Source organism: Delphinus delphis, chromosome 8, assembly GCF_949987515.2.
Source record: "Delphinus delphis chromosome 8, mDelDel1.2, whole genome shotgun sequence".
Taxonomy (NCBI): domain Eukaryota; kingdom Metazoa; phylum Chordata; class Mammalia; order Artiodactyla; family Delphinidae; genus Delphinus; species Delphinus delphis.
The window spans coordinates 73,063,271-73,087,330 of NC_082690.1; the positions used below are offsets into that span (position 1 = coordinate 73,063,271).

The 24,060-nt window shown below is 39.9% G+C and overlaps 2 protein-coding genes across 6 annotated transcripts in view; one reads left to right on the forward strand and one right to left on the reverse strand.

Annotated features, from left to right (window-relative positions):
* The window catches only part of HPS5 (HPS5 biogenesis of lysosomal organelles complex 2 subunit 2), a 44,995-nt gene extending 30,735 nt beyond the window's left edge, over positions 1–14,260 (reverse strand). The window contains exons 1-9 of one of the 4 annotated variants that reach the window (XM_060018589.1): positions 13,479–14,158; positions 9,401–9,515; positions 8,617–8,780; positions 6,790–6,900; positions 6,552–6,616; positions 5,899–6,091; positions 4,417–4,550; positions 683–895; positions 303–374 (exon numbers count right to left, since the gene is read on the reverse strand). In XM_060018589.1, coding sequence (XP_059874572.1) covers positions 303–374; positions 683–895; positions 4,417–4,550; positions 5,899–6,091; positions 6,552–6,616; positions 6,790–6,900; positions 8,617–8,724 — 896 coding nt within the window. In that variant the 5' untranslated portion in view covers positions 8,725–8,780; positions 9,401–9,515; positions 13,479–14,158. The other 3 variants (XM_060018586.1, XM_060018588.1, XM_060018587.1) reach the window with 3 other exon arrangements.
* Positions 14,261–14,620: 360 nt separating this feature from the next.
* The window catches only part of GTF2H1 (general transcription factor IIH subunit 1), a 31,425-nt gene continuing 21,985 nt past the window's right edge, over positions 14,621–24,060 (forward strand). Inside the window, exons 1-2 of one of the 2 annotated variants that reach the window (XM_060018591.1) lie at positions 14,621–14,786; positions 22,405–22,573. In XM_060018591.1, the coding sequence (XP_059874574.1) occupies positions 22,420–22,573 (154 nt within the window). In that variant the 5' untranslated portion in view covers positions 14,621–14,786; positions 22,405–22,419. The remainder of the gene's footprint in view (positions 14,787–22,404; positions 22,574–24,060) is intronic. The other variant, XM_060018592.1, reaches the window with a different exon arrangement.

A 24,060-nucleotide genomic window follows, 5' to 3' on the forward strand; every position in this document is an offset into this window, starting at 1 on the left:
GGAGAGGAGGTTATGAAAGAATGTGTATCTACAGCTCTGAGCTCTAATTTGTCAAAAGTTCTCGACAACTGTGCAGTGTCCAACTGGTTTAGGCCAGTTCAAAACAGAAAGGGAAGCATATTTCTATGCTTTTTTTCATTCCTCTTATATGTAGAACACTTCACATAACACAGTCATTTCCTAATTTTCTAAAAATGATTTAGTACAAAAACAAACTTGAAAAGCTAACTACCTTGAACAAGAAACAAAGAGGAAAAGTTAAGTGTTAATTTTTTTTTAAAGGATCGAAGGGAGAAACTTACCTAAGATGTAAGAGTTTGGGGAAAGACAAAGACTGGGAGGATCCAACCGTATGATCATACTGAGGTTCTGATCTAGGAAGTAAACATGATTAATGATTTAATCAAAATATAAAAGTATCTTTTTCCCTATATAGAAAAATTTCTGCCTCCAAAACAAATTCAAGAGCCTAACTGCATTTACCCTTATTGAATTTGCTTTAAGCATATGAAAGATAATTGATTAAAGACTTTTCGGTTTCTCTGAATCTTTTAATAAAAATTCTACTTCACTCTTAAAAGGCATGATAAAATCTTTAACTCATGCAGAATATCAGAGGTTTCAAACCAAAGCCTCCCTGTAAGTTCCTCAAATACTCCCTACTGGCCATACAAATCATTACCTTAGATTAATCACAGGAAGAGGTGGTGATGAGAGGAGTTTCTTAAACTGATGTGTACTTATAACTTCTCCATCAAAGTTCACTTCCCACATCCTGGAGCCAGGGCGGGCACAGTATATTAGGGGCTGCTGGCTGGCAGAGCATCTTCCAGGGAAGAAACAAGCTCCGTATTCTCCATCTCTTTCCTTGTTTCCAATTTTCCAAAATTTTTCTCTAATACCCGACCCCCGCAGAAAAGAGAAAGCACGTTTACTCACAAAAAAGTCAAAAGCAATGGCACTACATATCGGCATGGCCACAATAACCCCACCTACAATGTCCCCTCTCTCCTCATATTAGCAATTTACTGGAAAGAACAGAATGGAAAGGTCAAAATAGGGTTCTAGCTCTGATTTGCCATTAACTATTTCTGTTACAGAAAGCAAATGACTTCAAGTTAGTACTCAGTTTATTATCCACAGAATGTGAACGCTCTTTTCAAAACTAAAAAGTAAGTGCTACCAAACCATTTCCTACATCCTTAAATCCTACTGACTGCTTTCCAAATCACCTTGTTCTTTGGCCACTCCATGGAGGCTATTGATCTGCCCTGTCTCCAGGCCACTCCTCGGCCACATATACCCAATAAATGCCTCACTCTTCCCTCAAAATGCTAAGTCCTTCTGAAAGGCTGTACCTTGGAACATTCTGTTCCCTGAGGGTTACCTGAGCTAGATATATAAAAGAACTGCATATACAAAACTGCCTGAGAACATGGAAGGTGAGAATGAGGATATCTCTTTCCAAACACTCCTTTACTTATTCTTCATAAATTAACTCCACCATTCCTCCTCTGACAGACTTCCTTGACTCCTATAAGCAGAAGGATATGCTTCCCATGCTATGTTTTCAAAGCATTCACCACGTTACATATGGTAGTTGTGTCTATTTGAACAGTAGATTATGACTTTCTTCAGGACAAACGTCATTTCTTTCCCCTCTTTAGCTGAACTCCCAGTGCACAGCACAGTAGCTGGCCCACGGAAAGCACTCAGTGCCTTTTGTGCTCCATATACTCAAACTGTTTATTTGGACAATGGCCTGATATGGTCTCTAGCATGAACTTTCTACATGACCTCAGATAATTCAATAAATATCCCTGTACTTATTTGCTTTATGAATAAAATATAACATCAGCTTTACTAGAAGAATATGGATGTGAAAGTGCTTTAAAATGTATACAGAGCAATACAAGAAGTTACGGTTTTATTACCTATGTTCCTTATTTGGGAAATAAAATATATTTCTTGCTTATTTCACATCCTCTATGGTGCTTAGCAACAGTGCTACTAATTCAGAGGAGTGCAATAAATATTTCCTGAGTAAACCAATACAGTCAACTCATTCTCATTTGCATGCTCATTAATCTTGCTTTCCACATTTTCAAATGACATGTGACAGGCACAAGGCTAGGTATTTCCCATACATTATCTTAGTTAATCCTTAAAACTACCTCTACATTCTGGATGGGGAAACTGACATTTGGCAAGGTTTAAGAAGTGGCAGAACTAGAACTTGAAACCATATTGTCAGGCTCCCTTATCCAATGTTCTCTCTACTACAACATAATTCTTTGTTTCTGTTTGTTCTATTTCCTCCTGGGATCCACCCTGTTCATTAACAATACTGACAGAAAGTAGCAGGAAAAGCAAACTCATACCTCACTTCCGTTAGTTATTAGGAGCCTTTGTTTAAAAAAGAAAAATGCTTCTTTGTTTGGAAGGGAATATACCTTGAAACAAAACTTAAAACATACATAAAAATTTTCAATTATTGTCCTATCCATGTACCCCCAAACTGAATTCTAGCTAACAAAGTAGGCATTTCTAAAACTTGTTATTTTTGCAGTTAGTTATTCTCATAACCAACTCTAGCCACAATCCTGTAAAATGGGAGCATAAATGATTAGCAACTGTACTGCACACGGGGAAAAATAAGCCTCCACTTAGTTAGCTCTTTATACCATTTGACTAGATTCTCAAAACAACCCCAATAAGGTGTTCATTCAATGCAGTGTTTTGACCATTTGTCAGAATTTCAGCCAAATTTCTGAATTGGGCTGTTTGGTAAACTCGAAAACCTATAGATGAAGAATATTTGAGAAATTTGTGAAGCTAACAAATATTTTACCAAAATCTCAAGGATGGATTTAATGGCCAAAGGTCCAATGTCAAAGAATATACTAGAGGTAACAGGAAAGGCACAAAATCAAGACAGAAAGATTCTAGTCTGCCTCCTCCCAGCTGCATGATGTGAGGCAAGCTCTATCGCTCACTAGGCTTTCTGATCTGCAAAAATGAAAGAGTGACACTACATGATCTCCAGTTCTGTAAGTCTAACTTCATCACCGATCTACAGTCTGAAATAAGTCAGAACCAAGTACACCATCCTTCCTACTAATTCCAGGTAAACTGATCCTTCGCATCTCAAAGCCTTGCCCCTCTGCTGTACAGCTACGTTCTCTGATACCAGACATCTGCAACCTACTATTACTGGTCTCCTTCCCACATACCTTTCTCATCCCAAGAAAATTTTTAAAAAGTGCATCCTCTCCTCATCCTTCCCTCTACTAACCCTGACAGTCAACATACATTCCTTCAAAACTTTTGGAGTCCAGTCTCCTACTTTCTAGAATAGCAGTCTTCTAACTGAGATACAAGAACCCCTGGAAAAACATAAAAAGTTTCCAATCCTTGATAGTTCTAAGGGAATCAATTTCCAAACCCTGATTTTCTACATGTACACTTTCTTAAAATGATCTGAGAACCCACATACTTAATTAGTGTGACATTTAAGACTGTCACTCTCCATGTGGTGCTAATTTACCAACGTGATCTCCCACGACTCCCCTACTCAAGCCAGAGGACACGTTTTAGAATATGCCTAATTCTTTCTTACTTCTCCCCAAGATTCTGTTCCTTCCTGCTAGAATATCCTATCCCCTCTTACCTCTCTTCCTTCAAACTTCGCCTATTAAATATCCTCAACAAATTACTGAAGCTGGCTAGTGGGCTCACAGTGGTTTATTATGCAATTCTCTCTTCCTTTGTGTGTGCTCAAAATTCTCCACAATAAATTTTTAACAGAAGGGCTGGGTCCTGAGGAATATCGTAGCTGGACAGGGCCAATGGAGGGGGAAAAAATGCCCAGTGAATATTTCCCTGTGGTGAGAATGGCTGAAGAACTTAAACACAGCAATACACAACATTTTTTTCAAACCATTTCCTATTCTGTTCTGGTATTTTACAGCTACCGCCAATATACTCCTTTGCCATTCATTGGACCTTTGGTTCCACTGTTGAGATTTCATTAAATATCTGTCAGCTTCATAAAGTTCTTATTTTTCATCCAATTTTACCCTATAGTAAAATTCTATTAAATACACAACAAATTTCGACAACAACAAACTCAATCAAGGAAGACTTCCCAATTCCCCATATAGAAACAGGCCTCTGTTCGGTCTTCCCTCATGACACTTAGACCAGGCTTCTTGGTAGAGTTAACTGAATATTTGTCTTAGTCACCCACTGGACTATGTCACTGTCCTCTACCTCCTCTCTACTCACTAACATCAGCTTGCACACAGGTGGTTCCTTATTAATATCTGTATAACTGAATTTAGGGGTTTGGGCGAGATGACTTCTTTCCGGGACTAAAATTCTGTATTTCCAATGACTCATGGTTAGTCAATATACCTCTCAGTATCACATAAGAAGCATCGAGTAAGTGAAGATATAAGTAATCTTCCATCCAAATAATCTAACTGGACAACACAGGAGTCAACTGTTGTTACTGTGTGAACAGGAAACATCACAAAGGCAGCAGCCGCCTAAAGGGGATGTGACAAGGAAATAAAGTTTATTTATCTTTACGTATACACATAATTCCCTTCTCTTTAGAGAGAAGGGGATTATGTGCTTTTACATGAAAACAGCTTAGACAGCAAAATAAAAACTTTAAATGGGCCAAAATTAATTTGCCTGTTAGAATATCAAGTTTCGCTCATTTAAGTTTTGTGAAATAATTTGCTACATAACTGCAGAAGAGAATTCTTAAGGCTCTGTTTGTGATTATCTATTCTTAGAAGTTGGGAAGAAAAAGATGAAGCAAGTTTTAGAATACGTGAGACAATTTTTCACCTGTAGACAGTACTTCTCCCTTTGGAAAAAAGACAAATTAGAGCTGTAATAAGTGTAGAATTCCAACTGTATATCAAAAATATGTTAGGAATCAAGTAGTAACCTTGATGGGTCATCATGAATATTTAATTAATACATCAAGAATATTCTGATGTGTTAATTAAAATAACTTAGCCAATAGTAGTTAGATCTCTTCTTCTCTACCAGGATCCTACATGCAAATAAGCCAATGAGAGACAAGTCCCCCATTTCTGATATCATAGCTTTGGAGGAGAGGGACAGCGAGGAGCAGGCTGGCTCTGCCTTAATGACAGACTGGAGCATTCTGTTAGGATAACTTGAGACTCAACTTTTCTACTCCAACAACTGTGGCAGGAAGCCTGGGGAACCACACTGCTTAGCGTAATCCAGGAGATGTCTTTAAGATTCCATTCACAACAAGTTACATCCATCCTGAGAAAATATACCTAGACCCATGAGTTTCTTCTAACCAGGGACCAGGAGAATAGGACCCTGGGCAATTGGTACCATTTCTATGTTTGCCATTTTATTCACACAACTAATAAACAGGCATCTTTTCTTTTTTCTTTCTTTCCTTTTTTTTTTTTTTTTGGCTGCGCCATGTGGCATGCAGGATCTTAGTTCCCCGACCAGGGATCGAACCTGTGATCCCTGCATTGGGATCACGCAGTCTTAACCACTGAATCGCCCGCAAAGTCCAGCCATCTTTTCTTTCTTAACAGCCTAGTATTAAAGGATGCTTTACTTAAATGAGCCATGAAGGTGAATTATGGAGTAATATAATAGACAACTGCAAATTACTGAAGTTAGCTCACAGAAGCCATTCTGTAACAGTGTCAAGCTAAACCAGGGTACCATATGCACTACATGCAAACAAGTCTTCTCAAAATTCATAGTCTGGGCTCTAGATCAGTCCCCAAGAGATACAGTAGGTCAAATTGTGTCCTTTAATTGAAATTCTGTGAGACAACACCTTATATCTCACCTACATACACAAAGAACTGGACTGGTTCTCACCTTTGCTTGTTTAGAAGTGTTGAGTTTGATGGCAGAAACTTTCCCCATATGATCACCTACAAAAACTCTAAGAATAGCTGTATCCCAACAGAGAGCTGTAACTTTTCGGCCTTTGTGTTCTGAAGACACATAAATTCGTTCTGGTTTCCCACGACGCTCTTGATTTAATTCCCAAACAACTACAAGACCTTGACTGCAAGTATTGAGACACAAAAGCAAATTTTTGGCAATGGTGAAAAAGGTACAATTTCAATGCATCACAATATCAACTATGTTAAATATATAAGCAAATTCTTATTCTTCAGAAAAGAGGAAGTAGAAAGCCAAGGTATTAATTTCCTTGCTTTAGTCCACCAATCCAATATAATAGGAGAACTTAGATGTTCTATATTATCCCTGTTACCTTTCTCTTTTAAGGTCACAGAAATGTTGTTGCCTCATATTAGTGTTTTCCACAGACCCTAGGGTGACCAAGTGTCCATCCTGGTTTGCTTGCGTCTAAGAGGTTTCCTAAGACACGGGACTTTCAGTGCTAAAACAGGGTCAGGCCCAGGCACACTGGGATGGCTGGTCACCCTAACAAACACACAACTACATTTGTCAGCTTCAAATGCATTTGGAAAAGATCAGACAGTTTTAGAACAGTTTCTTACCTGGTAGCCACAGCAACATAATCATCATCATGTAAACAACAGGCGACCTGAGAAATTGTACCTTCCTAGAGCACAAAAGGAAAAATATTAGGCAGCTCCTCAAAAATGGGTAATTTTTTACTTTTAAATCTCAAGTTTTACCTTCTTCTTTTAGTCCAAATGATCATTGATAATGGAGAAATTCAAATTTATGAAAGATACTCCGGATGGTACATGACAGAGCTACCCTTAATCTTACCCTGTGCGAAAGAAAAAGCCTGTGCTTCCATCCTTCTTTCTGAATGAGATTGAGTCCTCCTCCTGAACTGCCCAAAGCCAACCATTTTCGAGACACAGCTATGCTCGTGCACTAAAAAACATGGCAACAGACAAGTGTGAAACCGTCACAGTCATTCAACAAATAAACTATGTACTGGAAATAAATACTGAGGATCTGTGTCAGGTTCCTCCCCGCACCCGCCCAGTTAGACACCACATAATGGCACTCAAGCTCTTATTCTAGATAGTGAAAGATACAGAAGAAAGAACATTTTGGTTTTAAATTTTTAATTGAATCTCAAAATTGCTGAATAGGCTCAATTGTATAAATGAGTAATTTTCCCTTGGCAAAAGCCAGTTACTAGCCCATTCATCTTCTGTGCAATTCAGCTAGCTCATTCCAATACTGACCACAATGATGGAAGATCAAGTAAGTCTCTATGGGATAAAGCAACCACTTTAATCACCTGCTCACATAAATCACTTCTCGTCTGTATAATCAGCACAAAATGTCCACAGTTTTGAGAGCAAGTGAGACTGCAGAGGACACAAATGCAAGTCAGTGTACTATTACATCTCCCCGCACCTTCAGCCTACTGATTCTTCTCCTTACCCACCAGAGAAAGCAGTGGCCAGGCTGTGCCCAATACCCTGTGACAAAAATTATTGGTTGGTGAACGAACAGGAATTCCCAATCCTCTTCGAACTTGTTGCTTTCTACCGCAGAAGCTGGAAAACCTAAATCTTCACTTACCCAGTTTCTTTTGCAGCTAGGGGGAGCCCTGTGACTCAAATCCAGCTACTAAGACTAAGCCCTACTGGGGCTTCCCGGAAAGCTTTGCCCTCCCAGATGAATGGCCGAAGCTGAAGAGAAAAAAGCCTTTGTCCTCGGCCACCTCTTTCTTGCTTGAGATGTTAATGGAGACATTAAGACTGGAGCCAGGACACTTATCTTGCAACTGTGACCAACAGTCAATATACAGATGATGGTAGAACAGGAAAGATGGAGAGCCTGGGTCCTAAGGAATATCAAAGGCCACTACACTAAACCCAGAAACGATAACCTCCAACCAGGTTATAAACACCTTTACTGCTTAAGATATTATTGAGAAGGTTTTCTGTAACTTGCAGCTAAAAAACGTCTGATATCAACCCTCATGATTGTTGTCCATATTACTTTGCCTATTACTTCCTATTCTCCCTTTGCTCAGAGGCTAGAAAGGTGCTTTGGGGTGGGAACAAAAGGATAAGAATGAAATTATTTTGGAATTGGTTATGAAACTGTTCTTTACCATGTCATTCCTGAGTTTATCAGATGAATTCAAGGTTCGAGGGAAGCACATACTCCTTCCCACAGAGCTAATTTTTAGCTAACTTTGTAAAGCTAATTTTTAGCTCTGTTCCCTAAAACAGAGGGGGTACATCAAACTCCTTGTTTTGGAACAAACTTAGTTTAATAGCAATGGTTCGTGTTGCTCAAAATGCAATGGGGTATACTCATTTATACTATTTTATTTTCAATTGAATACATTACTTTCTGAGAGAAGACAGCAAGATTAGAGGCGGGAAAATTCAGTAATCTATATCATAGTTTCCAAGGATGGGAAAGAAGAATTCAAAGATTGCTTGAAAAATAAATCAAGAAAGCACTATGAACATACTACTGCTATGTGAGGTATTACTAGCACAGGTAAGAACACCCAAGAGTCTATAAAACATAAAGAACGGGGTCGGAGGGGCACGTAACCGAGAACACACAAAAATATGAACGTGAAAATAAAACTGATATAAGGATCACGAAAATCACCTTTAGACGAGCGGAGTCCAGCCTCAGGGCTGAAAGTAATGGATCCAGAGACTCAAATTCTGCAAGAACATGGTTGTAGGACTCTGGTATCACTGGCACGAAAGTCATTTACCCAGAAAGATGAAACTACGTTGAGGGATAGGCACAGTATTCCTGAATAAAACCTGCAAAAATATAATTTAAGAAGCTCACCACTCCTTCAGCAAGCATTTAATGAACAGGTGGAGAAAACAGGGAAACATGCGAAAGGGACAAGGATCCCTATTCTGGAGCTCCTTGGCATCTAGGTGGAAAGAAAACACACGCAGGTGACATTATAAGTGACCATCAGCTTGTACTGATTATTCCCTGACTCCTAAAACTCTCACAGAACGAAATCCAGATTCTCAAGGCCCTCCACAATCCTATCCCATTCTATTTACCTAACAGTGTGAACAGATAGAATAGACGCTTGCAGGATATAAGGGGAAATTTTGTCAAGCTTCTCTGTGGTAAAATAGCACCTCCAGCTGCAATTCTTTGAGCTGTAAATCTTCTGCTTTTAAGTCTCTTGTTAAATTCAATGGTTATCAGCCCACATTTTAACCGTGCTTAATAGGAAAGGGCCTCTGGATAGCTTTCTCCAACCTGTGAATAAGTGAAAAGTCAGGTGTGGGGAATTAGGCAGAAAGACGAATAAGAGCTTCAATAAGAGGCCTGATAGGAAAGAATAGAAATAAGAATACAAGGTAGCAAATGCCAACTACCCAGTGAAGACTTTGTAAACTAACACAAGAGTTCTTACCTGTTCAACAACTCTCAAGTGTACATTTTTGTCAAATTATACCAGTTTCCAGAAGAAAGCAGAGTTTAAGAAAATTCTATCCATTAATTTTAACTTTTCCTCAATCCTTTGTTGCCTACCAAATTGAGAATAAAAAACAAATACTACAAAAATATTCAGAAACAACTGTTTATGCTTAATTGTTTTTAATTTATACTTTGTGGTTTTAATTTTTTTTTTCAGAAACACATGTATTCACTCACTCATTTATTCAACAAATATACACTTAGCACCAACTATGTGCCAGGCATTGTTCTAGGTCCCAGAGATAAAACAGAGGACAAAACAAAGTCCTAACGTTCATGGAGCACACTTTCCAGGGGCAAACCATATATAAGCTTACAATACTTTTTACTGCATACACATAATATAGTCTTATTTTCTGCTGGTAATACAGCTGATCTCTGCAAGGAGAATGGTGTTCTGAAAAAACAAAATTCTTTAGTAGTCCTCCTATACTCAAATATTTGAGAATTCCTAATCTAAGAAAAATCTTCTCTCATCCTTTTCACTCATTCATTTTATTAAGTACTGTAGATACAGAAAAATCAGGATTGCTAAGACAAATAGTTTTGCTCACCATCCAGTTCTACAAGAGTTACATCGTAACCCACTACAGTTGCTGACCACCAGTGCACTCTGAGAGGAAATTAACAACAGGATGAGGCCCTCTGCTTTGGACAAAGCAGGCCCCTCATAGATGTATATCTCAGGAAGAATTTTAATCACCCCAGATTTTTGCACCTTCCCATACATAGAAAAGCACTAAAATCATTAACTTGAGATATCTATTCTTTGTGATTAGCAGTAATCTTTTACCAAGATGTAGGCTTAACTTGCAGTTATTTCCTCGCCAAAAATCATATATAAACTGTCTTCTCTATATACACTATTGATAGTATGTATAAAATAGATAACTAATGAGAACCTACTGTATAGCACAGGGAACTTCTACTCATTGCTCTGTGGTGACCTGAATGGGAAGGAAATCCAGGAAAGAGGGGATATATGTATATGCATTGCTGATTGACTTTGTTGTACAACAGAAACTAACACAATATTGTAAAGCAACTATACTCCAATAAAAATTTAAAAATAAAATAACATAAAATATACTGTCTTCTCCCCTACCTCTTCAGAGCAGTTTCCTCAGGGCTAAGTGGCTGTTAGCTGGGCTATAGTCCTCAGCAAGACCCTGAATAAAACTTAAACTCACAACTCTCATCTTGTGTGTTTTTCTCTGAGTCGACAGTTTCTAGTAGAATATGAGGCACAGTGGTGCGAACAAGACAAATAAAATAATTCCTGAAATCAGTCACTTTATAATCAACTAGGGAGAAAAAGACAAATCATACACACACACACACACACACACACACACACACACACACACGCACGCACACACCCCCCTCATAAGGGAAACGTAAGCAAGGTCCAATGTCGGAACTTAGAGGACAGAGGGATCACATTGAGTTAAAAGTAACCATAGAAAACTTCCTAAGGGAAGTAGCACTGGAGCTGATTAGGTTTTATCACAAGGAAAAAAGAAAGGGTAGCAGGTAGGGCAGCAATAAGCAAAGATACAGAGGATATATTTGGAGAATACAAGTTTAGTCTTTGGTTGAAACACAGGACACAAGCAACAGAAAAATGAAAGATAAAGCTGGAACAGTAAGGGCTTCCCTGGTGGCACAGTGGTTGAGAGTCCGCCTGCCGATGCAGGGGACACGGGTTCGTGCCCCGGTCTGGGAAGATCCCACATGCTGCGGAGCGGCTGGGCCCGTGAGCCATGGCCACTGAGCCTGCGCGTCCAGAGCCTGTGCTCCGCAACGGGAGAGGCCACAACAGTGAGAGGCCCGCGTATCGCAAAAAAAAAAAAAAGCTGGAACAGTAATTCAGTCACAAGGTACAAGGCACTGAATCTCAAACTAAGGAACCTGCACAAATTTTAATTTGGTAGGCAACAGAAAGGCATTGAAGAATTTGGCGTTGGGAGATCACATAATTTCTGTGAAGCGCTGTGGGTAGACACTAGAAAACAAAGACTTGAGAAAAGGTGGGAGGGGTGGTGCGGAACTAAAGACAAGGCCTTTCAATTACTCAAGAAATCTGGTGGAGAAGGAGAAAACCTCTCGACCTTGTGAGCAGGGGAGACGCAAACAGATTTGTAGATAGCAGCTAAAAGAAAAGGCTTTAGAATGAAAGGGACTGAAGGGACTTCCCTGGTGGTCCAGTGGTTAAGACGCTGTGTTCCCAATGCAGGGGGCCCAGGTTTGATCCCTGGTCAGGGAACTAGATTCCTGCATGCTGCAACCAAAGATTCTACAGCCACAACTAAGATCCTGTGTGACCCAACTAAGACCTGGAGCAGGCAAATAAATAAATAATTTTTTAAAAAAATGAAAGGGACTGAAAATACAAGAAAAAGAAAATAAAATCACTGTACAAGATCCTAAGAAAGACAGAAAGGAATGACATCAGGACCACAGCGGCTATCTCTTCCACTTGCAATCTTAAAACAATCTCTGAGACGGACAGACCATTTGGTCTTGATCTCAGTGAAGAGAGAATGACCTGGAAATTATGACCTAACAGAGTAAAAAACCTAGTAAGTTTCTATTTTTCGGAAAAAGACTTAATAGAGACGAGAATGAAAAAGGAATAGCATAAACAATGTCAGTTCTCAAGAGAAGTTGCTAGTGATAGTGTTGAGCCAACTCCAAACTTATATTTTTCTTTGCGTTTACTCTCTGAAATGACTCCTTTCCCTCCAGATCTACTTACTAAAATCTGCCCAGCCTTTCAGGCCCAGCGTAAGTCCCACTTCCCAGAATTCTCAAAGTGGAAGACTCATAGGTAATTCAGTGCACACATCCACGTAATTCAGGAATTAGTCTTGTGCTGGATCCCTGAACACTTTCAGCAAGGGAAAGGAATTGCTCCCTCTCATGAAGCTGCCCATTCCACTCCTCCACAGCTCTCACTGTTATAAGGTACTTTTTCTACTATTGGGCTGAAACCTGATGACTTGGAGCTTTTATTTCCAACTGTGGCTTCTACAGTTTAAGGAAATAAGTTCACTCCTTTCAAAACAGTCCTTCAGTATTTGAAAAGTGTTATGAGGTCTTCTAAAAATTCATCAACCCCAGTTCTTCCTGACCTGACAATGTCCAAATTCCTCTCTGTTCTGATCAGCCTTCCACACAAGAGCTTTAGTTTGCCTAAAAATGTGGTCTCCAGAACTGAACATAAATCTCCTTAAGTAGCTGGATACACAGAATAGAGTAGAAACACTAAGTTCCTTGACCTGGACACTAAATTTCTATGTTACATCCTAAAAAAGTATCAGACTTTTTTTTCCAGATATGTTTTTAAAGTAGCCATGTCACACTTTTTTTTTTTAACATCTTTATTGGAGTATAATTGCTTTACAATGTGCCATGTCACACTTTTGATTCAACAGAGCAAGCAGTTAACTAAAACCCAAAGAAATTTTCAAATAAAATGAATATAATCTTCCTAGCCAGTACCTAGATACAGTAGAATTGAGCTCAAATTGAAAGTTGCCATTAATCAAATGTGATAATGGATATAAAAAGTACCTAGAAAATTTAAAACTGTTCAAACAAGAACAGCAGAATGCTGATAACTGTTAAAGTTTGGTTAGGTGCACATGAGGGTTCGTTATATTATCCTGTCTACTTTTGTGTTTTAAATTTTCTTGAACAAGATTTCTTATTGAAGTATAGTTAATTTACAATGTTGTGTTAGCTACAAGTGTGCAGCACAGTGATTTCGTCACATATATTCAAGATTTTGTTAAGTATGTGCTTAACAACAAAAAGCTCTGTACAAACCGTTCATTCTATAAACTTTCTGTGCCTCCATGGTTTAATATATGCTGTTCCTTGAACCTTCCTCCATCTAACAAAACACTATCTTCCTACAGATCCGAGTTTAACTATTACTTCTGTTAAGTCTGTCACACTGTTAGCCTAGCAAAAAACTAAGCAAATAGAAGGTGGTCATAAATGCTTACCAAAGTCAATGAAAGAACTTTTTGAAGTGTTGACTTGCCCAAGGTCACAGAGTTCACAAGTAGAGCTGAGACTAGAATCCACTAATCCTGAGTCCAAATCTAATTACCTTTCCATTTCCCCGCACTGCTCGATGGTAACTAAAAGAGCAGTAGAATCAAGAAAAGTCTTTTCTCTTCGTCCTAGTACTCACTTTTATTCATTTGAATGGACTAGTGTTTGCTGCGCAAACAACCAATGCAAATCACAGCTTTCTTTCTTCCCCACTAGGGGCGTGGAAGGAAGAGGAGGCAAAAGAGAAAAGAAAGGAAGCAAAAATTAAAGATATTATGCGGAGGGGAAGTACGAGAGTCCCTCATTCCCGTAATGGGGATCTTTAAACCCAAGTAACAGAGAACAACTCTTCACCTCAGACCAAGAAATGGCGACTCACTCATTCATGCACTCAGCATGCCTCGCACACCCCACTGCAGACAGTTCCTGACCACAAGCTCCCTGACTAGCGGAACTCCTAACTTTTTAACAGCAGTAACTTTAATACTATACTCAGATCTCTTGAAAGGAGCCTCGGTAATCAAGTTTTCAAAGCCAGGCTCACAGCCTGTAGGTCTCAGCCTCTCTCCACCATCTCCAGGCCGGTAGTCCCCAAATTCCAATGGGTCACACCCTCTCTCCCGGCTGGGTGCCGTTAACACTCACCGCGCACTAAGAGCCGCACCTGAACTTCAGTCTCCCCTCCTGCTCCTCCCCTCCCTGGCTTACGTCATCCCGGAGCGCCGGGGACGCTGGGACAAAGCTGTTAACTGTACTTCCTCGTCACGTGACAGGTTACGCCCCTGCTGGCGCGTGGTCCCTCCCCCTCGGGCCGCCGTCGTGATTACGCTCTCTGTGGCCTGCAGTAAGCGGGCCGCTGCCGGCCGAAGACGCAGCGCCGATCGGGACCGGAGGAGCTCTAGGCCAAAGGGGTGAGCCAGGCAGGATCCCGGGACCCTTCACCGCTTAAAGCCGGCGAGAGGAAATGAAACAGGCGGGCACCGGCGGGGAAGGGAGGGAACTAGCGGAAGGTGTCATGGCGGCCGCGCTCTGGGGTCACGTGCCCCGCAGGCCCGCCTTGGTACTTCCGGTCACGTGCCTTCAGAGTTCTCGCAGCCAGCGATGGAGGCGAGACCCCCCGGTAACAGAGGCGGTGGCGACGGCTGCGGCTGCTGGGTTTCAGCCTCTTCCCGGCAGCGTCTCTAAGAAGCGCAGCGGAACTCGACTCGACCTAGCTCAGTAACTTACTCCTTGCCCAAGGCCGTAGCTCCCACCTGGTAAGTTTAGACCGAAGAATGGGGGTGGGCGGGCGGGTGAAGAGCTGACAGGCCTGGGGGCCGCAGGACGGCGCGGAATCTGCCTCTTTTTCCTGTGTCCCTGTCGCCGTTGCCACAACTGCCAAGCCTGCGGTCTCGTAGCCCTTTATTATTCTGACGCGACGAAGAGGCGACCCCTAATCTACTTGTCTGTAGGAAGCCTTATCTCTCCACTGAAAGCAGGGACTCGAAGATTTATTCAAAGCCGGGATCAGACTTGGCTCATGAGGATGAAGGACACGGAGGCCTCTCTGGGGCTGAGAAGCCCGTCCCGTTAGAAAATGTGCTGTTGAGTCTTTCGGTTTCTGGAAGGGAAAAGCTTTTACCTTAGTGTCCACACACCTTTTGCTTTACCTGTCAAACTTACCACTCTTAAAATCTTCTTAACATGTGTGCCAGGCCAACCCCCTACACACACATCACATTTTGGTCTGTGCCCAATTTGATCATCTTTAAGCACCAACACATGGAAGTAAATAATTATTTTAGAAATTCCCCAGTGTTCTCAGAGACTGCATTGTTTAAGGAAGTGTATTCAGTTGACTCTTAAATGCCCGCTTTAGGGTCTGTAAAATGGGGGGCGGGAGGAGAGAGATAAAAACAACCTTTTGCCCATCAGAAGACCCAGTTTTAAAAACATACAAAAACTAAGTGGTTTAAAATATACCTTGCAGTAAGTACTGATTCCATAAAGGAGTGGAACAATTTTTCCCGTTGAATTCTTACCAGAAACCCCAACATACAAAGCAGCATGCCATGGTGGAATTGAGTTTGGGGGCGCTCAGCCTCCCCTCTTGGAACACAGTGTGAACATCATGAACTGGGCTTTGGTAACTAAGCCAAAGCTGCCAACCCTAAGATCGATTTAAAAAAATCAAAACTAGAACAAATGAGATGGAGAGGTCACAACAGAGGGGAAGGTAACCTCTAGTATCAGGCTTATGGCTTACAAAAGATCTAGACTCTGGAAAGAACTTTGTACCTTTTAGCAGACCGAAATCCATTATTTGGAAGAGAGAATTTGGAGGCATTAAACCTGTTCTGCTACTCTCACTCATCTGACATTTGGCAGGGCATCAGACTGATGAGCTTTGAGTCTCTCCTAGGGGATATTAAATACATATGGTAGTGCTAATGTTAAAAAAAATCCACACAAATGCAGAGAGGGCTTTTTAAAAATACTAGGAAGGTTGGTGCAAAGAGAGAGGAATCAGTTAAAAAAAATGCACCCAACGATCAGCTTCAGTCAGTTGTGGCTGCCTCCTGTATGACCTGCTCTCAAGGCTTATATCTTAACCCTGCTGGGCTGTCTTTACACCTTTTAGCCCTGCTTTTCTGCGCTGCTGGTTTTTCCCTTACCATCAGAATGTTGTCAGGTGTACCTTGAGCTTTCCTAGCATTTTGACCACTATTTCTACTTCATGGATGCTGCTACTAGAAGTGTCTTTGGGGATTTCCTTGGTTGTCCAGTGATTAAGACTCCCTCTTTCCACTGTAGGGGGCATGGGTTCGATCCCTGTTCAGGGAACTAAGATCCCACATGCCACATGGCATGGCCAAAAAAAAATGTTTTTTTAATTAAAAAAAAAAAAAGTGTCTTTGTCCCTTCCTCCTTTTTCTCTTTCCTGCCTGCAATGTGACAGTGTCAGGCATCCATCTAATAGTCCCTCCTTGCTCCATTTATGATTACCAACTGATTGCTCTTCTCTCAATTTTGGTATCGTACTCTTTGTCAGCATGCAGTATTAGTGAATATGAGCATACTCTTCCCTCTATCTTGCGTCTCTGTCGCATTTTCCTCCTCCTGCCTTTCCCATCACTGCTGTAAAATGAAAAAGTGCTCGGTCTTAAAATTGCTACCTCAGTTATTCCCTTTAATATCTTCTTTATGTGTGTAACTATCCTTAAAACAGTACATTTTGGTCACTCTTTACATACTTTCAAGGTCTTATTCCCTGTAGTGCTGAATTGTTAACATTTTTTAGGATTGCCCGATGGCAAGCAGCATTCCAGTCTCCATTTTGTATGCTGGCAGACACAGAAGCGCTTTCTCTAATAACAGTCCTCCTTTTAGTGAGTGATAAGGAGTTTATATTTCACTTGTTGCCTTTTTTTCGTCTGCCCCATTTATCTCTGCACATTGGAAAAGGAGATGTAGGTGATGGAAATGCAGAGACATGAGATGTAGGAAATGGAAATTTAAAGATTTCTCCTGAATAGTTTCAAATTCTTCCTATCCCTGTTTACTTATAAGCCAGTTATTGGAATCTGTTAGGAATGGTACTCTGATCTGTGAGTTGAGAGCTTTAGTGCTTCCTGGAGTTTAGCCGAGCATGTATGTACAATGGTTTCTTGTTATGTCTTAACCAAGACTGTATTCTTTTAACAACAGAGATCTTAAATTGATGTCATAGGTATTTATTGGACTATTCCTATGGACTAAAATATGCTGCTGGGCTCTGTATGGCCATGAATGCAACACATGCAGCCTCTTCCCTTCTTTATGAAACTTGCGGTCTTTCGGGGAGAAAGGCATTAAAAGAATTACATTAAAAATTAATTGCAGGGACTTCCCTGGTAGCGCAGTGGTTGGGAATCTGCCTGCCAATGCAGGGGACACGGGTTCGAGCCCTGGCCCAGGAAGATCCCACATGCCACGGAGCAACTAAGCCTGTGCACCACAACTACTGAGCCTGCACTATAAAGCCCGTGAACCACAACTACTGAAGCCCATGTGCCTAGAGCCTGTGCTCAACAGGAAGAGGAGCCACCGCAATGAGAAGGCTGTGCACCGCAACGAAGAGTAGCCCCTCCTCGCGGAAACTAGAGAAAGCCTGCGCGCAGCAATGAAGACCCAACGCAGCCAAAAATAAATTCATTAATTAATTAAAAAAAATTAATTGCAGTAGTGATAAGTGTTGTGAAGGGAAGAATACTGTAACTGAAACTTAGAGTAGACAGAAAATGAGTAAAAGCTAGTTGATGGAAAGGGAGGAGAATGTGCAGAGGCTCAGCACAAGGCATGCATGTGCCTTTAGCCTCAAGCAAGTAAATATTTAACTGCAAATGAATAAATGCCTTTACTGGAGGATTTTGCTATTTAAAGAAGTCTTGTGGCAGATTATTTCATAAAGTAAATAATCTTTTAAGTAAAGCTAGATCTTCATCAAGCCACTTTGTTTAAATATAACTGCACCGGTGTTTTTCATAAAATATTCTGTGGCTCTTACAGAGTTCTACTAGAAAGAAGTTTTTGCCACCCAAGGAGCCACCTTCAAGAAAAATCTAGAAATCATAGAAGCCCTTGTAGGATGGTCCTACTGGTTCTATTAAACTTCCTAAAACTGGTCCTTGTACAATTAACAGAGGTGCTACAGATGACCAGGGAAATTTGCCAAGCAGGTTAGCTGTGAGACAATTGACTAGTTATTCCCAGTGTTCAATAACTTACCTCTGATTTATTTTTAGAGCTCCCTCTAAATAGATTTTAATATGAATGGTTTTACATGCTATGCATAAGAGGCTATGTTTTTCCCCAATTGATTTAAAGTAGCCAACTCTAATAGTTCTATTAATCTAATTTATTCTCCACTTTACAGTTTCTCTGTCTTCATTCATCTTTCTCCTTCCCATCTCAGAAAGGTTTTTTTGTTCTTTTCCAAAGTTAACACTTTATTTGTGCCTGTAAGCCCAGTTAATTGGTGACGTGCTCTGTCAGCTGTAACCTTGTGTTTCCTCCATATATGGACATATTTTAAATTATCCTGTAATTATCTGCTTATCCCCCTCCACACACACACCTCTCCTATCTTTCTCAGATTTTAATTCATGTTTACTAAAATGTGGTTCATATGGTATGCAGTTTAATTTTACATAGTATAGACAGGTTTTTAAATGTTTTTAATAGTTATGTGTTTATTATAATGAATATTACAAAATTAATATTAAAATATTTAATGGTTCCATAGATTTTATAAAAATTATTATAAATTAAAGTTTTAATACTAAATAAAAATAGTACACATATTACAGAAATTGAAAATAACAGTTTTAATTCTTACCAACCCTAACACCTTCCCATGTTACCTTATAGATGTGGTTTGATAGAGAACAAACTCTTGGAAAGACATTTTTAGTAACTGCTTTTCTCATTACAAAATACATATTTATTGTAGATAGTCCAGAAAACAAAAAGAACATTCAAATCATCTGTAGTCCTGTCACCATAGGTAACCACTATTAAATTGGGTGTATGTCTCTCCAGTCATATATATTTGCAAAATAGCATAATGGAACTCTAAGGTCAGACTGATCCAGATTCAAACCCAGTTCTACTTCTTGGTGCTTTGGGAAAGCATCTTGATCTCTCAGACCCAATTTCCTTTATCTGCAGAATAGAACTAACTAATAATAGAACCTACCTCAGGATTGTTAACTGGGGACTGAATGAGATAATGCCTATGAAGAATTTAGCCCAATGCCTGGCACGTATTACAAGCCTTCAATAAATTTTAGAAGGTTTTTTAAAATTTAAGAATATGGAATCAAACTACATGCTTTTTTTGCTTGCTTTGATCACCTAACAGTTTATCTTTTCATGTCATTAAATAGTCCTTTAAGGAATTCCCTGACGGGCCAGTGCTTAGGACTGTGCATTTTCATTGACAAGGGCCCAGGTTCAATCCCTGGTCGGGAAATTTAAATCCCACAAGCTGCGGCACAGCCAAAAAAAAAAAAATAGTTCTTTAAAACAGTGGTTTTCAAACTTTTTAAGCGACAGTAATCCTCTAATCAAAATCTTTGGAGGACATCAAATAAGTTAATCAGTTAAAAGATGGTATTATATATTAAGAATTTTGACCCTTTATCATATATAATGTATGGATATTAAAACTGGAGATTGTAAAGTAACATGGGAAAATGTTTTCAATGGCAAATAAACAAGATAATTAACTTGGCTGTACTTCATGATTACATTTGTAAGGTGAGTACAGATAAGCACAATTTAAAATTAAGAAAATTGATGTTAAAGTTGTGAGATTGTGGCATTTTTTAAATCCCTTTTTGTTAACTTACTAGGCTCTGTCCCAACATTTATAAATGCCCACATAATACAGACTATTTCTACCTGCGTGACTCAGCAGCACCTCACACTCATTTTCAGAGCCGAATTCCTTGCCTTCACTTTCAAACTTGTTTTTCCTTGTTACTGTTTCTGTGAGTGGCATCGCTGTACTCATGTCAGTTAGGCTTAAAAGTGGGGTATGAGCAAGCAGCTGTGATACCTCCTTCAGCACAGTGTCTATTCATCCTGCTTCCTCAGTACTCCTCCTTGTCTCTTCCTCTCCATTCTCACTGCCACCAGTCTTGTTCAGACCCTTTCTGGTCCTCCCTTCAGTCTCTCTCATATTGCCTCAGATTAATTTCCTAAAATACAAATCACTCCCTTATTCAAATCTTTAGAAGTTTTCTGTTGTCTGCCACATAGGGGGGTATTCTCCACTATCTTCCTCCATCTTAACTGTCCAACTTCATATCCCACTGATCCCCACTATGAACTTTGTGCTACATCCAGAGTGGACTACTAACCATTTGCAGAGAGTCTGGAGCCTTTGCCCCAAGCCATTCTCTTTGCCTATAATGCTTATTGCCTTTTCTCTGTCAAAACCCTCATTCAAGACCCAATTCATAACTAACTTCTGTATAAAAAAGAATAAACTACCAATACATGTAATAACATGGTGAATTTCCAAAAACATGTTAAGCGAAAAGCTAGAGACAAAAGCATACATAGTGCCTGAATTCCATTTATATGAAATCCTAGTACAGATAAAAACTAATCTGTGGTGATAGAAATCAGAAAACAGTTGCTCGAGGGTGGGAGGAAGAGAATTGACTAGAAGGGGACATGAGAGAACTTGGGGGGGTGATGGAAATGTTCTCTGTCTTGTTTTGGGTAATGGTACACGGGTGTATACAGTTGCCAAAACGCATCAAACGGAACACCTAAGGACTATGCATTTAGTGATTTGCATCTTGTTTGTTCAGTTAATTATAACTGAATTATTTTTATTGCCCTAAGATATCTGTGACAAATATTTGACAAAGCCTCTCATGTGAAAAAGTTAATTGCCTCTGAGTCCTAATTCAGAACTGTTTTTTGTCTCCCTTTTGGGACTTTACACATTCTAATTTGTATACACACACACACATCTTGCTCACTAGACTGGAAGCTTTCTCAAAGCAGAAATCACTACTGGCAGACATTTGTCTTCAGGTAATCCCTAGACTTCTTGGCTCAGTACAGAACTATTGAATAAATGTATTCACACTGACCCTTTTCCTTTCCATTTTTGGGGTGGAGTAGCCTGTAAGGAAACTAAAAGGGAAGATCTGGCTATTCAAAATTCAGGTAGTCAACTTCAGAGAAATTTAAATTTCACTCTTTTTTTTTTACTTGTATTTTTGATTTTTAAATCACTGTTTCAGTGAATAAGAAATGTTACAATAAAGCTTCACTTGTTTGCTCAAATTTAATTCTTATGACACTTAGATATGCTAACTTCTCTGAAATTATAATTTGTACCTGAAGAAGTAAATATTTTTAAGTTATATTTTAAATCATTCCTTTGGGAATGAAAGCTAAAGTCATAACTTCACCAGAAATGGCATATATGTGCCATTTGTGCCACCACTTTCCCCATCGCAGCCCATGGCAGACTTCATCAATCATGGCATCTTTCCTGTTGAGCCCAAACAGCTTCAAAATCCTTTTCAGCCTCATATTCCAGACAGCTACACTCAAGACTCTAGGATTTGGGTTGGGTGGCTTAAGATTCCCAGGATGGGGTGAACCTGGGGGGAGCTCCAAGCTGTTTCTTCCTAGGTAACAAATTAGCCATATACAAATGAATCTTCCGCTTAGACTGGAGAGCAGTTGAAGACATTTGATTGTTAAAAGATGAGGAAGATATGCGCGTCCGGAGCTTGTGTTCCGCAACGGGAGAGGCCACAACAGTGAGAGGCCCGCGTACCACAAAAAAAAAAAAAAAGATGGGGAAGATAGCATCTGAAGTGTTAAGTGTTAAATTCTTTCAGTTTTTTTTTTTAAGCATATTAGACCGGGTTTTAGATCTAGGAGTGGTTTTAGGAAGGTCACACAAACCCTTTGGCTCCTAGTTTTTTCAGTTGAAACAAATTTGAACTAAATATCCAATAGAGTGCTGTGTAATTCTAAAGTTCTGCAATATAGGTTACAGACCACATATTTGTAGTCAAATCATGTGTTTAAGATTTAATAATATAACAGGAAAATAAATTGAAAATACTGATTAGCATATGTGGAAATGGTTTGAAAACTGCCAGGTGTTGTCAACTTGCAGTGTTGTGTAAATTCATACCTGTGGTATGAGCAAAATGAAATTTGATTTTAAAGGAATAACGCCATACAGCTTTATCTTCAACTCGGAAAGAGGGAAAAGACTTTTTTCCCTCCTTATTACTCATTTTAGATTTGGAAGGGACTCAAGTCAATGAATCCAACCCTAACTGAGATGTGAAATCTTTTTGTCTTTTTTAGCACCTTCTAGCCGTCATGGCGACTTCATCTGAAGAAGTTTTGCTGATTGTAAAGAAGGTGCGACAAAAGAAGCAGGATGGAGCTCTGTACCTCATGGCAGAAAGAATTGCTTGGGCACCTGAAGGCAAAGATAGATTTACCATCAGCCATATGTATGCAGATATTAAATGTAAGTCGGCTATACTAAGTCTGATGTATGTCATATTTGTTAGTAACTTTATAAGAAGACTGATTATACAGTCTCTGTGGGGTTTTTATTATAATGTCAAAAAATCAACTGTATAAAAATAATTATAGAGTAGGATCATTGAATATATATTATTCTGTAACCTGTCTTTTCTACAATAATAGAGTATGTACAGTTTTACATGTGTAAATCTACCTCACATAAAGATCTCCACACATACCATCCTTTTTTTTTTTTTTTTTTTTTGCGGTATGTGGGCCTCACTGTTGTGGCCTCTCCCGTTGCGGAGCACAGGCTCCGGACGCGCAGGCTCAGCGGCCATGGCTCAACGGGCCCAGCCGCTCCGCGGCATGTGGGATCCTCCCAGATCGGGGCACGAACCCGCGTCCCCTGCATCGGCAGGCGGACTCTCAACCACTGCGCCACCAGGGAAGCCCCATACCTTCTTTTAAGAGTTGCATAATAGTCCACTGAATGGATTTACACTTATGTATTTAACCAGTCCACTATTGAAGGACATTTAGGAAGTTTTCAGAATTTTGTTATTGAAAACAATGTTGCAGTATTGGTCTATGCACTAATATTTTTTTGAGGTTTTATGTATGGAATACATCCCTGCAGTGGGCTTACAGGTTCAAATGGTTCATGCATTTAAAATCTTGATAGATGGACTTCTCTGGTGGCGCAGTGGTTAAGAATCCCAACTGCCAATGCAGGGGACATGGGTTCAAGCCCTGGTCCGGGAAGATCCCACATGCTGCAGAGCAACTAAGCCCGTGCACCACAACTACTGAGCCTGTACTCTAGAGCTCGCGAGGCACAGCTGCTGAGCCTGCATGCCACAGCTACTGAAGCCCTTGTGCCTAGAGCCCGTGCTCCGCAACTAGAGAAGCCACCGCAATGAGAAGCCCGCGCACCGCAATAAAGAGGAGCCCCTGCTCGCCACAGCTAGAGAAAGCCCACGTGCAGCAACGAAGACCCAGTGCAGCCAAAAATAAATAAATTAATTTATTTTAAAAAAAAGCTTGATAGATGATGCCAGATTGCCCTGGCATAAAATTGTATCTTTTAAGTAAAGTCGTCTAATCTTTGGTTATGTGGCCATCCATCATCTGTTGAGAAAATAGACTTAGTTTTATACTAAATGTAGATGGGAGGAATACAGAGCATAATATTTTTATATCCTTTTTATGATTTTCAGGTATGAAAGCTAACATCAAAACCCCTTCTCTTTTCAAATTTGCAAAATTAACTTTGAATTTATTACCCAAAGGACATGGTACTTTGTGGCTCAATAATAATTAGGTTTAAAGGCACCAAGTGAATCCTGGGATTTAGAACCTGTACTCTGAAAGGGATTTCTGCAATTCACCTAACTAAAAGATCTTGAATAGGAGGGACCCCAGGGGAGTTGGGTAACAAAGCCCTCAACAAATTGTGGTATCTTAACTGTGACCATTAATATGGAT